Here is a 17517-nt window from a genome sequence, read left to right on the forward strand (position 1 = left end):
AATAGAAACTCCCTTTATCAATCCTACAAATTTACTCGTATCTTCATTCATCCTCATTTTCCCTTGTATTATGTAAAACTAGAGCCCCTTCATATGATCTATGATTTGGATCCTGTCCTTTCCTATCTCACACTAAGAGTTAGCATTTCTTTCTCACATACGCTCAAAAATTCCATATCAAATTGAGTCATCCTCATCAATCTCTAAACATTTGTTTCCCACCTTAAAAAGTAATAATAATAAAAAAATTAAAACACTTCTCTTGATCCCATATCTTCTTCCATTTTTAATTTTTATAAAAATAAAAATTTTTATTTTTTTAAAGTAAGCTCTGTACCCAATGGGGGGCTTGAACTCATAACCCTGAGATCAAGAGTCGCCTGCTCTACCAACTGAGCCAGCCAGGTACCCCTCTTCTTCCATTTTTAGGTAAATTTCTCTCCACCAATTTAGATATACCTCCTGTGGGAGTTTTGTGTTCATCTGCACTCCCCCGCTGTCGTCATCATTATCCAGTATGGTTTCCATTTCTATTGCTTCATACAGATAGCTCTTCCTTTGGTCATTCCTAACCTCAATGGCACATATAAGGGTATTTTTTTCCCAGCTTTGTTGAGATATGATTGACATATAACATTGTGTAATTTAAGGTAGACAGTGTGTTGATTTGATATACTTATATATTGCAAAATGATTACCACCATATCCTTAGCTAACACCTCCGTCACGTCATGTAAAACCATTTTGTTTTTGAGGTGAGAACATTTAAGACCTACTCTCCTGGGAACTTCCAAATATATAATACAACATTGCTAACTATAATCACCATACCGTAAATTAGATCTCCAGAACTTATTCATTTAATAACTGGAGGTGTGTACTCTTTGGTGTGATATCGTTTACATTGTGGCATCTGAAAAAGCCAAACTCCTAGAAACAGAGACTAGAATAGTGGTTACCAGGGTTTGAGGGGTTGGGGCAATGGGGAGATATTGGTCAAAGAGTACAAACTTCCAGTTATAAGATGTATAAGAGGGTATTTTTTTTTCTTTTCTTTTTTTAATTTTATTTTATTATGTTATGTTAGTCACCACACATTACATCATTAGTTTTGATGTAGGTTCCATGATTCATTGTTTGCATATAACACCCAGTGCTCCATGCAGAACGTGCCCTCTTTAATACCCTTCACCAGGCTAACCCATCCCCTTACACCCCTCCCCTCTAGAACCCTCAGTTTGTTTCTCAGAGTCTGTAGTCTCTCATGGTTCGTCTCCTTCCGATTCCCCCCCCCTTCATTTTTCCCTTCCTACTATCTTCTTTTTTTTTCCTATGGTGAGCGCTGTGAATTGTGTAAGACTGATGAATCACAGACCTGTACCTCTGAAACAAATAATACATTATATGTTATAAGAGGGTATTTTTAATCTTCATTTTACTTAGTGTTTTACCAGGATTTGGTCCGGATATCTCTTCCACTTCAGATATTTTTTGACCGGCTTTTGTGACGCTGTATACCTTCATTTCCCTTTAATATCTCTACATACTTTTTTTTTTTTTTCTTTTTTCAATACCCTCGTCCTTTTGCAGGCTCATCATTCTCAATCCTGTCATGGTAGAAGGTATGGCAAAAAGAGAGAAGGTGGCCTAGTACATATCCTTAAGAAACTGCAGTGTTTAAAGTTCACATGAGAGAGAAATCAGTTATACTTAATGATTCTAACATCCTTCTGTTCATAATATACAGTATATCCATGTTTTAAAAAAATATTTTTAAGTAATCTCTACACTCAACATGGGGCCTGAACTCACAACCCCGAGATCAAGAGTTGCATGCTGTACTGACTGAACCAGCCAGGTGCCCCTACTTTTTTCCCCCCACGTTGGGGCAGAGGTGAAGTTTTTGATGAGAAAGAGAGGGGAAAGAGAAGAAATTTCACTTTAGTACATATGTTCTTTATGGATGCTCTCTCCCATGATGGCGCTCCTTAACGTAGTACACTTACTGTGTACCAGGGCCTGTGCTAAATATTTCATGTGCATATCTCATTTAATCCTCCCTTAAGCCCTGACGTGGATACTAATAGTTTCTTTTTTGGGTGGCTCAGTTAGTTAAGCATCTGCCTTTGGCTCAGGACATGATCTTAGGGTCCTGGGATCGAGCCCCACGTCGGGCTCCCAGCTCAGCGGGGAGCATGATTCTCCCTCTCCCTCTCTGCTTGTGCTCTCTCGCTCTCTCTGTCTCTGTCTCTCTTTCTCTCAAATAAATAAATAAAATCTTAAAAAATAAAAAAGGAAGAGAAACTGAGGCTTAGATTTTACATAAGTCACTTTATATACAAAGTAACTTTATATACAAAGTTGCACACATAACTTCAGTACAACTTTACATATATTTTTCCATAAGTTAAAGTTACCCTTAAAAAAAGTAAATTAAATGTGTCTCTGACTTTGGAGCCTATACTCTCAAAACTGATAATATTGAAAGAAAATTAAGGACAAAGTTGTTTGTTTGTTTGTTTTTCAGATTTTTCCCATATCCATAATATCTTGTATTAAAGGTATTTCATGTATGATTTAATCATTGTGTATATATCATTCAGTTTTCACCACAAACTTGTGATGTAGGCAAGGCCAGTGTCACCCAGATGAGGCAAGGAAGACACAGTGAAATCATTTTGTGGGTTACAGGTGATAGCAATTAGATCCACAGACTTCCTGACTTTGAGTTCAGCTTTCCCTTATATGAGGTACATTCTCTGCTATAATTCAGTTTGCCAAAGGAGGAAGTCCTTGTTCTTTAGGGTTTGCCTTTCCCCGCCTCTATTTTAATTCAACCTTACCTCACTTATTTGGTTAATAATCCAAGAATGTTGCTAGAGTAGCAAAAATTTGATTGGAATCATTACCTTCAGTAGTTCAGGTAATGGAGTGGAGTGAAAACAGCATGCAAAGCAGAGCCCATCCATTCTGTTCCCAGGCTGGCCTCTTAGATGGGTGAAAGTTGACATCTGGTAGGGCTTCCTTTGTTCTCTTCTGGGAAGCCCCGGTTGACTACCTGACAGCAGACATTAGATCTGACCTGAGCATTTGCTCAAGCAAGCTTTGCGTAATTAAGCTCTCGAGATCTGTTTCCCCTGACTGGACAGAAGAGCCTTACAAGGTGAGGGCTCTGTTGAAGTGATAAAGCTGATTAGATCCTTAGTAGTAAAGGAATCTGATCTTAGAAATTCCCTCCAGCTCTTGTTAATGAGGCAAAGACAACACTTAGAGAAAATTAGGTCACTAAAAAGAGAAACATTTTTTTTCTCTAATAAAGAACCGGTCCTTTTGCTTCCCTTTTTAAATCCAGGCCTAAATTTATTGTTCAGAATAAAAGCTCAATTTAAATGACCAAATAAGAAACTTTTTCTCAGGGGGTAGAGTAAACATCTATGAGCTTATCACCTATATGAAGCAAAGGAAGTAAGACAATTGGAGAAAGTAAAACTAAGATAAACTTAAGAAATTAAAATAATTTAATTAATGTTGGCTACAATGGAAGTGAAATAACCAGTGATTAATTACACAGTTATGTGGTCTATTCATAAAAAATGTAGTTTTTTTCTTCAAAAACAGTTTTCTCACTTTTTCTTTCCATACCTTCCCTTTTCCTGAACTACTATTCAAGCAAATAAAATCTATTTTCCTGGGAGACATTTACACAAATCTCACACATTAACAATGTTGATGAGCTTACCCTTTGGGTTATATAGCACTTTTACGTCTGTTACTATTTAATCCTCATAAAACTTTATAATGAAAGCTGCATTATATCCATGTTAAGGACTTGGGATTTGGCTGCAAAAGGTTCTGGGATTTGCTCAAGAATTTGTAAACAGGAAAGTTGGGAGTCAAGTACAAGTTTTCTCAGCCCCAGGAAAGGGGCCTCTACCGCAGCCATTCCAAGTTACACTTTATTTAACGTCTCTGATTCTCGCCTCTATTTCTTGCTTCTAATAAGCCTTTGTTCCAATATTTGGAAAGTGGCATGACAATTGTTTTCATATCAGATACACTTATATGAAATGTAAATCGCATGCATGCACGCACATGCATGCGCACACACTTCTGTGTTCATAGATTAGCTCTCCTTCTTGTGAAGTATTTCTCTTCCCACAAAGACCCTGTTCTCTTTCTCAGCTTATTCCAGTGACATCAATAGTCATAAAGGACAAACAAAGTAGGAAAGAAGTAACACAGGAGAAGGCCTATGACGGGAACGGGTGGATGGGAGGCAAACCAGCCACCTAATCTACTGGGTCCCATCGTCATCAGCTTTGGGGTGGGTGTAGGGGTACAGGAGGAAAATGGGAAGGGTGTAATGCTGATGATCCTGCTACCTAGTCAGTATAATGTTTAGTTGAAGTACTATTTAAAATGACATTAATCATTAAAGTTTAACACGTTAGACTTTTAAAGGATATTTAAAGCCTGCCTAAAAGAAACGCTCTCTCTGCATTTGGTTCTTTATCTTGAGAGACAGTGTAGTGAAGTTGATAGAAGAATGGAAGCTGGATGCAGTTCGACTCAGGTCCTTTCCTGGCCCTGCTACTTGTTAACTGTTACGACTTTGGTCCAGTTACTTAACTTTTCTTTCTTTCTTTATTTATTTTTTTTTTAAAGATTTTATTTATTTATTCGACAGAGAGAGAGATAGCGAGAGCAGGAACACAAGCAGGGAGAGTGGGAGAGCGAGAAGCAGGCTTCCTGCTGAGCAGGGAGCCCGATGTGGGACTCGATCCCAGGACCCTGGGATCATGACCTGAGCCGAAGGCAGACGCTTAACGACTGAGCCACCCAGGCGCCCCACTTAACTTTTCTTTAAATTGAGGATAAAAATAATACCAACTTTACATGACTGTAGTGAGGATTAAGAGAGTGTGTGTGTGTGTGTGTCTGGGTGGCAGGGGAAAAAAGAGAGAACGACAGATGCGAGCGTGATGGTGTGCATGCTAGCTTAGAATAGTCTCTTGTATATAGTAAGTGTTCAATAAATGTTAGTTACTATCAACTCAGACAGTCAATCTTCTGCCCCTTCCCTTTGGTAAAACTGTCTGCCAAACGTTACCAGAGAACTCCTAATGGTTAATTCTAATTGATACTTTTTAATTTTAGTTTTTCTTGACCTCTCCCCTATATTTCATATTTTTTGCCACAGCCAACATTTTTTTAATCTAGACTTCTAAATTTCCAGGGTCCTGCACAGCAAGCTTCACTGTTTCCACTTTCTCCCAGCAGAGGCCCTACATCTGTGCTGAGCTAGAACCACACCCTGATCCTGGAATTGGCAAATAATTCCTGTGGGAAAGGAGACATGGCCAAAGATCAGGGGTCACATTGGAGAGAATCTGTCCTCCTAGAATTTGTGTTCATCTAAATGCCATTGTTTATGTAGATATCTGATAATTTTAAAATTATGGTTATTATAGTTTGTTTTTTTGTTTGTTTTTTCTTTTGTTTTGTTTTTTGGTGGGAGTGTTGACCTGCCTGAAACCTCCTGATACTTCTCTTCTTTCCTTGGTCATTATATCCGAACTGTACTTTGTTGGCTTTACTTCTGCTGCTGTATTGTTGCCTTCCATTTCAGTGGTTTTCTCCTCTTTATCTTCCTATGTCATCTTATTCACCCATCATGTTAACTTTTAAGTCTATAACTTACTTCCATGATGAAGACTTCCAAATCTATGGCTTTATTGTGGACCTATCTCTTATTTTTGAGATACGTTGTCCAGTTATGCTCTAAGCCTTTACCCCATATGTACCCTAGGCAAATCAGATTTGTAATGTACTTAGTCTTCTTCTCCTTCAAATTTGTACCTTTTTCTGTATCACTAGTCCTGGCTAGGGATTCTGATAGCACAATTCGCCTAGTGGTGCAAGCCTGGAGTTAGAATTGCCCTATATTTCACTACAACTAGCAAGTCAATAAGTTTCATTTTGTCCGTTTCCTTAGCGTTATTTTTATCTTTCTTTTTTCTTCATATCTCTCTATTTCCAATCCTACTAGCATATTACCTGTTTCTAGTCTTGGTTTCTTTTAGTTCATCCTCTACCTTACAGGCATATATGTTTCTAATAGATCAATTTGATTATACCATATTCCTACGTTAAACATTAATTTCCATCACATTTCCTAAAATGTTTTGCAGAATACTCCAAAAATAATCTGTGTACCTCCATGAATAAAGGAGCCCATAGTCAAATAAAATGTTGAAAGGTGGCATGCTAAAAATGGTTTCTCTTGAAAAGTCACACTACATATTATTAAAAAAACAAAGGCTATATGAAGCTTTTCTATTGATTGTAACAACAAAACTCTATAACATGAGCTTATATGTGAACATGGAAACCTTTTTGTTTAATATTTATTAATGTGGAATTTATTGACAGAATGTACTCCTGATTTTAGTCTGGTAGTATTTAAGGTCTTCCATGCCTAGCTCTCTAATCTTACCTCTTCCCTTTTGAACCTTTGTTAGCCATACAGATTATATTCATTTGGTTCCCCAAACACACACCTCTATTCTAGTCCATTGTATGTTGTTCCTTTTGCCTGGAATACTGCTAATTTAGCCGATGGCCTCTGTCTTTGAAAGTTTAGCTATTTAAAAGCGCAGATCATTTGGTATTTTCACTGGTCAGCCTATTGCCTGGTACATTGTAGGTGCTCAGTGTATTTTAAATAAATAGCAAAAATGGAGAAAATCAATAAGAGAAAATTTAGGGATATGAGATTAGCTGTATTTGCCTATTCATTCTGCCTAGATGATACCCATTCAGGAATTCTAACGCACAGTAGCAGTTGCTTAAATAATTTTTTAGCTGCTTCACCTCAGTAATGTTTTTGTTTGTTTGTTTACCTGGACAAGATTTAGGAAATAATTTTTAATTCTTATAGGATAAAAATCAAATTTAATTTTCATAAGTGTGCTATAGCTATTCTTCTTTTACTGTGAAAATTCCTTAAAAAATGATTGTTGTAAATGTTTTCTATTTCTTCCTGACAGGTAATATTTGAAGCTGAAGTCTCAGGAGGGAGGAGTGGTTATATTGCCATTGATGACATCCAAGTACTGAGTTATCCTTGTGGTAGGTTGTGATTAAGAATTGTATTTTTCTACGTCCTTTCAACACTTGTCTTGTATTGGCAGTGACTGTTGACTGTTTATCACTTGGTTGTGGCTGTCTCTTCCGTTGCTACTCCTAGCCTTCTGTTCAGTTTTAAAAGAACACTGAAATGTTTCTAGAATTTTTGAATCAAATAGTTTTCAGAATTGTAACTAGTTGTACACCTATTAGAGAGTTCTCTTATTATTTAATTACAGAGAATAAAATGCAAATGTAAATGAAACTCTAGGTAGGACAGGCTCCATCTTTTGGTTTTATTAAGTAGTCTAGGAAAACAAAGAAAAATAACAAATCGGAGCTCAATTGAAAGGAAACTAAAAGAAACCTCACTAACATGTGATGTGCTCAGTTGAAACTTGGAGTGAAGGGAAGAGAATGAATTAGTTCACCATAGTCCAAACTTCAGACTAAATTTTTTATAATAAATATCTGGTTAATCCATACAAAACAACAAAATAATAGAAAGCAAACAGAACAAAGAACTCAGTTTATTAACATGTAGTTTTGTTATGTCTTTAGATGCCCATTGGTTGCTCTTTAGATGATGTGATTAATTTTGTGTGTACATCACATTTCCTGAAAGGCATTCATTACATGCATTCAGTCGACCCAGATATAAAACAGTTGGCATAAATTCAGACTTTACCTATATCTCCCAACAGCGGCATTTACAGGGCCCATGAATTCTGGATGATATGTTAAGTAATCCTCCTGGTGGAAATTTTCTCACACATTGTAAGCACCATGCATGGGGAGGGGGGCACCATGCCAGGGGCCACAACTGTGCTCTTGTTGAGAACTTGTTAAACCCTATTGTGCATCAGCATCACCTACCTGGGGTGGCAAATGACGGTTTGTGTGCCCCCCTCGCCCCCGCCGTCATTTTGTTTCAGAAGTCTGGGGTGGGGCCTGAAAATGTACACTTCTAATAAGTTCCCAGGTGATGCCCATGCTGCTGGCCTAGAGTTCACAATTCGCGAACCACTGTTCAGTTCATGTTCTAGTTCAAGCATTTCCCTTTTTATTTTTATTTTTTTGAGGATTCACTTTTTTTTTTAATTTACATCATTAGTTTTTGCTGTAGTGTTCCATGATTCATTGTTTGCGTATAACACCCAGTGCTCCATTCAATACGTGCCCTCTTTAATACCCATCACTGGGCTAACCCATTCCCCCTAGAAACCTCAGTTTGTTTCTCAGAGTCCATAGTCTCTCATGGTTCGTCTCCCCCTCCGATTTCACCCACTTTATTTTTCCCTTCCTACATCTTCTTCTTCTTCTTTTTTTTTTTCTTTAACATATAATGTATTTGTTTCAGAGGTACAGGTCTGTGATTCATCAGTCTTACACAATTCACAGCACTCACCATAGCACATACCCTCCCCAATGTCTATCACCCAGCCACCCCATCCCTCCCACCCCCCACCATTCCAGCAACCCTCAGTTTGTTTCCTGAGATTAAGAATTCCTCATATCAGTGAGATCATATGATACTTGTCTTTCTCTGATTGACTTATTTCGCTTAGCATAATACCCTCTAGTTCCATCCGCGTTGTTGCAAATGGCAGGATTTTGTTTTTTTGAGGGCTGCATAATACTCCATTGTGTATATATACCACATCTTCTTTATCCATTCATCTGTCGACGGACATCTTGGCTCTTCCCATAGTTTGGCTATTGTAGACATTGCTGCTATAAACATTGGGGTGCATGTACCCCTTCGGATCACTACATTTGTATCTTTGGGGTAAATACCCAGTAGTGGAATTGCTGGGTCGTAGGGTAGCTCTATTTTCAACTTTTGGAGGAACCTCCATAGTGTTTTCCAGAGTGGTTGCACCAGCTTGCTTTCCCACCAACAGTGTAGGAGGGTTCCCCTTTCTCCGCATCCCCACCAACATCTGTCATTTCCTGACTTGTTAATTTTAGCCATTCTGACTGGTGTGAGGTGGTATCTCATTGAGGTTTTGATTTGGATTTCCCTGATGTCGAGCGATGTCGAGCACTTTTTCATGTGTCTGTTGGCCATTTGGATGTCTTCTTTGGAAAAATGTCTATTCATGTCTTCTGCCCATTTCTTGATTGGATTCTTTGTTCTTGGGTGTTGAGTTTGACAAGTTCTTTATAGATTTTGGATACTAGCCCTTTATCTGATATGTCATTTGCAAATATCTTCTCCCATTCTGTCAGTTGTTTTTTGGTTTTGTTGACTGTTTCCTTTGCTGTGCAAAAGCTTTTTACCTAGATGAAGTCCCAGTAGTTCATTTTTGCCCTTGCTTCACTTGCCTTTGGTGATATTTCTAGGAAGAAGTTGCTGCGGCTCAGGTCGAAGAGGTTGCTGCCTGTGTTCTCCTCTAGCATTTTGATGGACTCCTGTCTCACATTTAGGTCTTTCATCCATTTTGAGTCTATTTTTGTGTGTGGTGTAAGGAAATGGTCCAGGTTCATTCTTCTGCATGTGGCTGTCCAATTTTCCCAACACTATTTGTTGAAGAGACTGTCTTTTTTCCATTGGACATTCTTTCCTGCTTTGTCAAAGATGAGTTGACCATAGAGTTGAGGGTCCATTTCTGGGCTCTCTATTCTGTTCCATTGATCTATGTGTCTGTTTTTGTGCCAGTACCATAGTGTCTTGTAATAGCTTGCACAGCTTTGTAATAGAGCTTGAAGTCCGGAATTGTGATGCCACCAGCTTTGTTTTTCTTTTTCAACATTCCTCTGGCTATTCGGGGTCTTTTCCCATTCCATACAAATCTTAGGATTATTTTTTCCATTTCTTTGAAACAAGTTGATGGTATTTTGATAGGGATTGCATTAAATGTGTAGATTGCTGTAGGTAGTGTTGACATCTTCACAATATTTGTTCCTCCAATCCATGAGCATGGAATGTTTTTCCATTTCTTTGTGTCTTCCTCAATTTCTTTCATGAGTGTTTTAGAGTTTTCTGAGTACAGATTCTTTGCCTCTTTGGTTAGATTTATTCCTAGATATCTTACGGTTTTGGGTGCAGTTGTAAATGGGATTGACTCCTTAATTTCTCTTTCTTCTGTCTTGTTGTTGGCGTATAGGAATACCACTGATTTCTGTGCATTGATTTTATATCCTGCCACTTGACTGAATTCCTGTAGGAGTTCTAGCATTTTTGGGGTGGAGTCTTTTGGGTTTTCCACATAAAGTATCATATCATCTGCAAAGAGTGAGAGTTTGACTTCTTCTTTGCCGATTTGGATGCCTTTCATTTCTTTTTGTTGTCTGATTGCTGTGGCTAGGACTCCTAATACTATGTTGAATAGCAGTGGTGATAGTGGACATCCCTGCTGTGTTCCTGACCTTAGGGGGAAAGCTCTCAGTTTTTCCCCATTGAGAATGATATTCGCTGTGGGTTTTTCATTGATGGCTTTTATGATATTGAGGTATGTACCCTCTATCCCTATGCTCTGAAGAGTTTTAATCAAGAAAGGATGCTGTACTTTGTCAAATGCTTGTTCTGCATCTATTGAGAGGATCATATGATTCTTGTTCTTTCTTTTATTAATGTATTGTATCACGTTGATTGATTTGCGGATGTTGAACCAACCTTGCAGCCCAGGGATAAATCCCACTTGGTCGTGGTGAATAATCCTTTTAATGTACTATTGGATCCTATTGGCTAGTATTTTGGTGAGAATTTTTGCATCCATGTTCATCAGGGATATTGGTCTGTAATTCTCCTTTTTGATGGGGTCTTTGTCTGGTTTTGGGATCAAGGTAATGGTGGCCTCATAAAATGAGTTTGGAAGTTTTCCTTCCATTTCTATGTTTTGGAACAGTTTCAGAAGAATAGTTATTAATTCTTCTTTAAATGTTTGGTAGAATTCCCCTGGGAAGCCATCTGGCCCTGGGCTTTTGTTTTTTGGGAGATTTTTGATGACTGCTTCAATTTCCTTAGTGGTTATAGCATTTCCCTTTTTAAAGCCTATACTAAGATGAGGTGCTGAAGAATTAGAGGTAGTAGGCAAGGGTCAAACGATTTATTCCATGCAGTACATTCTAAGAAAAAGAGGAACAAATTCGTCTCGCTCAAAATTCAGGTTGGTTTGCTCATAAATTCAGTCCATTAGTACATGAGCATGATGTTTCCATCTACTGTTCATTTACACTTACTGGAAGAGAAATGTGAAAGAAAGGCTCTTAGGAGTAAACAAATAAAAATAGGAGTTAAGCACAAGAGCAGTTTTACTGTGATACGGTCTTCTGTGAGCTTGCTTTTACTTACCGAGGCTTAACTTTTCCTGTGTATATTTACTTTCAGTTGAAAACATGAATAAGCTTCAGTTGTAAAAGGTAATCATAGAGAACACTAATTGGACAGTTATGTAAGTCATGTAGGTTTTGACTACAGTCACCACTTTCATTGGTCTGATACTGCTTTTGGGTAACTTTCTTCCAACTATGAAGGAATAGGACATAGAATTAGCAGCGGTCAAGCTGATATTCTATTTGAGAGAAACACAAATATTCCCTTGTTCTTTGAAGTACTAGAGAATTATAACTACTGAAATATTTTTTAAAAGAAAGGAGATCTAACTGCTTAAGTTGTAAATTAATAGTTCGACCACCATGTCTATTCAGTATGTTAGATATCATTTTCTGTTTTCACTCTAGTTTTCTATTATGCTCTGATTTATGCCTTTTTGATCTCTTTTGCTTTCTTTGACTTGTAACTGTTTTATTATCACCCATATGCAACATGCTGTGGCCAACCTTCAGCAGTAAATGTTGAGTGTTCTCTCTGTAGACAACAATGCTGTAGCAATGATGGGGGGGATGAAAGGAGAATTGTGAGAGGGAGTGTGTATTTCAGTACAAAACTCCATTTTCTTCTATACGGTGTTAGGGTTGGCCAAAGGTAAAAGTATTAACAACATTATTCTCTTGGGAAAAAGTAACATGGCACATTTTCTTCATGTGAAAATAATAAATATTTTTTCTGCCTTCACAGATAAATCTCCTCATTTTCTCCGTCTGGGGGACGTGGAGGTCAATGCAGGGCAGAACGCTACGTTTCAGTGTATTGCTACGGGGAGAGATGCTGTGCATAACAAGTTATGGCTGCAGGTAAGGCCAAGTGGACAGCTGAGCTAACGGGTACACTTGATTTTTAAAAAATCACAAAGTACTGCTTCTGGTGTCATTCTTGTGTGTGTGTGTGTGAGAGAGAGAGAGAGAGACAAGTTCTCTTGCGTAGGATTGTTTTAATTGACTACAGATTCATTTCAGATATTTCCATTTTGGGAAGATGAATAAACATATAACAGTATGTAGTTAATAAATATCTGGGTTAGTTTCTAGTGAAAAATTAATGTTTCTCTAAAGTTATGTATAACTGTAAAAACAATTTTTTTCTAAATCCATTCAAAGTAGGAAAAAAATGAAAATTTCCTCATTTAAACTCAACTTACAAGAGCATAGCACTTAAGTAGGAACTGTCATACTCTGATACATTTACAAAAATAGTTTAAGAAACCTTTGGAAGTACTTCTGGAAATTTGAATTGGAAGAGAGCCAATTAAATTTTTTTTTTCAGAACTTTTGTGTGTAAGGGTTAATCACAGATCTGAGGTCAAGACATTTGCTTTGCACATATTAAATCTTCAGTAAATATCTATTTAATGAATTACAATTTGACATTATGTTGGGGAAATGTAAACGGTACATGCAAAGAGCTTTGAAAGAATCAGAGAGATAATAATAGACTAAGGAAGGTGCCAGGCTTCAGAGAGTAACTGCCAATCCTAGGGCAGTGGGGGTTGGGGGGGTGGGAGGGGCTTAGAGCAGCTCTAAAAAAAAAAGTCAGGAGGCTGGCCCAAGGAAAGATGACTGTTGAGCTAAATATTTGAGCCTAGAACGTATGTAATAATATTCTCTGAGCACTTCTTATTTTTGTGTTCCATTTGCATCAGAATGAAGGAAGGGATTTAATTGGTTAGAACGAAATTCCTGAGACTGTCAATAGAGACCAAAAGAGAAAAATCATTGTAAGAGTAGCATAGTTTCTTGAACATAGACTTCAGCATTTATTTTGCCATCTTTAAAGAGGTAAAATTAGTGTTGGGGATAATCATTAGGTTGTAGGAGGTTGGGGTCATGATTATAATAAATGATTTTTGAAATCATACCTAGTATAATGACTAATATTGTACTAGTGGTTATAAATTTCTTATTTCATCAAAGCCTCACATCCACTTGGATGTTATAACCCATATACTCATATAAACTTAATTATCACTACTTTTATAATTCATTTAATTTGCAGGTATTAGGATATCATCCTGAATATGTGAAATGGGAATGAAGCCTCTATTTTTTTTTCTGTGATTATGCTGATTTCCCCTATAGATATTGAAATATAAGATAATTCTTTATAAAGAGGGTACTGTATAATATGCAGCCGTTTTATCAGCTAAACATGAAGTCAGAATCCATCTTTCTCTCAGACTAAATAAACAATTTTTAGACATTTTTTCCTAATTAGTTAATTTTTTTTTTTTTCATTTAGGTGGGAACATTAGTTGGCCTTGACTTTAGTTGTGATCCGTACAGTCTTGTCTTGGAGAACCAGAGACTCTGCAGTCTGCCTCTGGTTTTATGCCCCAGGATTTAATATGACATTGAAATAAAAGGGTTTTGTATACTCAGACACCAGCTGCCTTGTGGCAACAAAGACTTTCTGGCCCTGCTGGTTTGAGTGGGTTGCAGTCAAAGTATTGCTCGTTTATTGTTTGTTTCCTACTTTGTGGATTGGCCCATTTCAGTATAGTTTTAAAAAATATTCCTTCTGTCATTTTTTAAAGAAAGATGAGAGAGAAAAAAGATAATTCTGTTAAAAATCTATTCTGCTTTCCTTTTTTTCCTCTTTTCTTTACACTCCTAAGGTGAATTTGTGTATTTCTCTTCTGTTTTGACAGTGAAATTACCCAATTCCTCAGCAGTTTACATATTTTCCTTATTCTTTAAAAAAGCTCTTCTACTTTTTCAGTAATACCACTCAAATTACCTTAAGTTATTCTTTTAAATCTTCCTTCTTCATGTTTAAGAAATATTGAAAACTATCCACTACTTAGTTGAGGGATGTTTTCAAATGAATAAGACTAGTTATTTTATATAAATATATAGTGAGTCAGTCAGAGTGTGGCCAGTGATTTAAAAAAAGATCTTTTGCTTAAAGTAGTAGAAATATAATAAAGCAGAAAGAATCTTGAGTCCATAATGAATCTACAAGCCAGCCCATAAAAATTGATGTCAAGTCCTGTTTACTTGGTGCAGAATGAGTTCGAGAAATCAGGAGTCCGAACTGTTAATTCTAACCTTAATTTGAACCTTTCAGCCCTTCCAACCCAGTTACGTGTGTGGACTTAGAGAATTCATTGAACTATTGAATCTGTTTTATAGATAAGTTCTTTCTCTATGAAAGGAGATGTGGGTAGAAACTAAGATCCCTGCCAGCTATAAGATGCTAAACTAGATCTTTGCATTATTTTTGATGACTTGAGACATGGCCTTTATTACCTTTTTTGTTTGATGGAAGAATGTGAAATTGTTTATGTTATTAGTTTTGTATGGGTAAAAATGGCCCCTGAAATTAACTGTCATTGTGAGAACAACTGCTTAAAATACCCGCTGACAGTACTGAGAATGCATTAGAAGCAGCTCAAAATGAAAGGTCACTGCATCCTGTCACAGAAGTAATGGGATAATGGAGTAGCTGTTACACTTGCCATGGTAGGTGTCATTAAAAATGGTGATTGACTTTTTATGTTTTTCAAATCACTTACATTATATAGTATTGTCAATTGATAAATGTTTAAATATGAGGTAAAACCCCCCAAAATAGAAAAGCATCCAACTTTCTGTTTTAAAGGAAAAATGATATACTACAAATGCTTTAACCCTAATACCTGATAGCATTTGACATTTAAAATAATTTATGTATGGAGGGGCGCCTGGGTGGTTCAGTCATTTAAGCATCTGACTCTTGGTTTTGGCTCAGGTCATGATCTCAGGGTTGTGAGATTGAGCCCGTTCTAGCTCTGTGCTCAGTGAGGAGTCTGCTTGAGGATTCTCTCCCTCCGTCACTCCCCTGCCCCCCCCCAATAAATAAATAAATAAATAAATAAATAAATAAATAAAATATGTATGGAAATACATTTATTTTTTATTTTTAAAGATTTTATTTATTTATTTGACAGAGAGAGACACAGCGAGACAGGGAACACAAGTAGGGGGAGTGGGAGAGGAAGCAGGCTCCCCATTGAGCAGGGAGCCTGATGTGGGGCTCCATCCCAGGACCCTGGGATCATGACCTGAGCTGAAGGCAGACGCTTAACGACTGAGCCACCCAGGTGCCCCTGGAAATACATTTAAAAAATAAATCACTTGTACATTGTCTTTAGCTTACAATTAATATGTCAGTCATTTTTTATCATTCAAAATGACATACAAATTAATAGGTAAATTAAAAAATAGAACACACAAAAGCAAACACTTGAGTTACCTGAGCTAATCTAGGATTATTCATAAGGTATATATCATAGTGGTTCTGGATGTGTCTTTAGGGAGTGTTCTTTCCTATAAGATCTCAGATTATATAATTACAGAGTCTTAGAATTAGGTCATTCACTCTAGACATTTAGAGAACAATGACAAAATACATTACCCAGATTAACCTCCTTGTACATGCTCAATGAACTACTGATGCATAAAACAACATGGATGACTGTTTTTAAAAGTCTATTTAGTGTCAACAAGCTAGCGATATGGTAAAATTGTGAGGTTTTTCTGGACCATAGCTTAAAATGGTGTGTTATGAAGTTCATTCATGTTGGAAAAAGGACTTAGAGTAAAGACTTTAGTCGCTTGTGGAGAATTTCCAAATTCCTTTTCAATCATAAAACTCAATGAAGTAGCGTGCATTCCACATATAAACACAACATTTGTTGTCAGGTTACGATGTGCAATTTTTTCCCACATGAACAGATGTTTTTTGGTGCTTCCAACAAGTTTTAGACCTATGCTGTTTTGTGTTTCTAAGGAACCCTCAGTGGTAGGGAATTTGTGGATCATAACTTAGGCTTATGGTAAAACACAGGTTATAGGGGGCGCCTGGGTGGCTCAGTCATTAAGCGTCTGCCTTCGGCTCAGGTCATGATCCCAGGGTCCTGGGATCGAGCCCCGCATCAGGCTCCCTGCTCGGCGGGAAGCCTGCTTCTCCCTCTCCCGCTCCCCCCGCTTGTGTTCCCTCTCTTGCTGTGTCTCTCTCTGTCAAATAAATAAATAAAATCTTAAAAAAAAAAAAAAAAAACACAGGTTATAGGAAATAAGATCACAAATGAAATTTTAATGTACAATTTATATTGAAATAAAATAATAAAAAACTGGTTATATTTTTTAGAAACATCAGATAATTTTTCTCACAGGAAAGAGAAAAATTAGATTTTTTTTTTTTGTAAGTTAAAAATGTTAGTCATGTCCTTTTATTGCAGTGCTAACTGATATGAAGCAAAAAGTGATGGCGGCAAAAAGTGAATATATAAGGAAATAGCTAACATAACACAACAGTTCCACTCCCGAGTATTTATACAAGAGAAATAAAGGCATGTGTTCACAAAATGACTTATGTAAGAATGTTTATAACAGCTTTATTCATAATAACCAATAATCGTAAAGAACCCCAAAGTCCATTAACAGGAGAATGGGTAGACTATGTGTGGTTCATTGAAGCAATGGAATGTTACTCAGTAATAACAAAGAATGAGTTACCAATGTGGATAACTCTCAGTGATAGTATGTTTTCAGAAAGGGGAAAGATAGAAAAGAGTGCATACTGTATGGTTACATTTACATTAAGTACCGGAAAAAACAAAACTAATTTATGTGATAGAAATCAGAACAGTATTTGACTGTGGGTGATGAGGAGGGACTGGAAGTGGGCAGGGGAAACTTTCTGAGGTATTGTAAATGTCATATATATTTATTGGGGTGTTGGGTCCATGGGTGCATATACATTTGTTAGAAGTTAAGTTCCGTCCAATTCGCTGTATATACAGTTTACCTCAATAGTGAATGAGGCAAAGTGAGTATGTGGTACATTCTGGCATTACTAATCAAGGCATAGATGATAATAGCCTATAAACATTAAGCTGCATTTTGTCCATCTTGTCCATTTGAAGTTATTTGATTAGGTTCGAGGGTAATTTTTAATCAGTAGTCTATGCTGAAATACAGAATAAAGCATGTTCTGAGTGTTCTGTTATCAGAACATGTTATAAATTCTGAGGATGTATGGGTAATTTTTAATCAGTAGTCTAT

The 17517-nt window shown here is 37.0% G+C and overlaps 1 protein-coding gene across 13 annotated transcripts in view; it reads left to right on the forward strand.

Annotated features, from left to right (window-relative positions):
* PTPRK (protein tyrosine phosphatase receptor type K) overlaps window positions 1-17517 on the forward strand; it is a 554769-nt gene that overhangs the window by 271082 nt on the left and 266170 nt on the right. For all 13 annotated transcript variants that reach the window (XM_032407893.1, XM_032407895.1, XM_032407898.1 and 10 more), the window contains exons 4-5: window positions 7050-7131; window positions 12152-12267. In XM_032407893.1, the coding sequence (XP_032263784.1) occupies window positions 7050-7131; window positions 12152-12267 (198 nt within the window). The remainder of the gene's footprint in view (window positions 1-7049; window positions 7132-12151; window positions 12268-17517) is intronic.

The sequence above is a fragment of the Phoca vitulina genome, unplaced genomic scaffold (genome assembly GCF_004348235.1).
Source record: "Phoca vitulina isolate PV1807 unplaced genomic scaffold, GSC_HSeal_1.0 scaffold9, whole genome shotgun sequence".
NCBI classification, from domain to species: domain Eukaryota; kingdom Metazoa; phylum Chordata; class Mammalia; order Carnivora; family Phocidae; genus Phoca; species Phoca vitulina.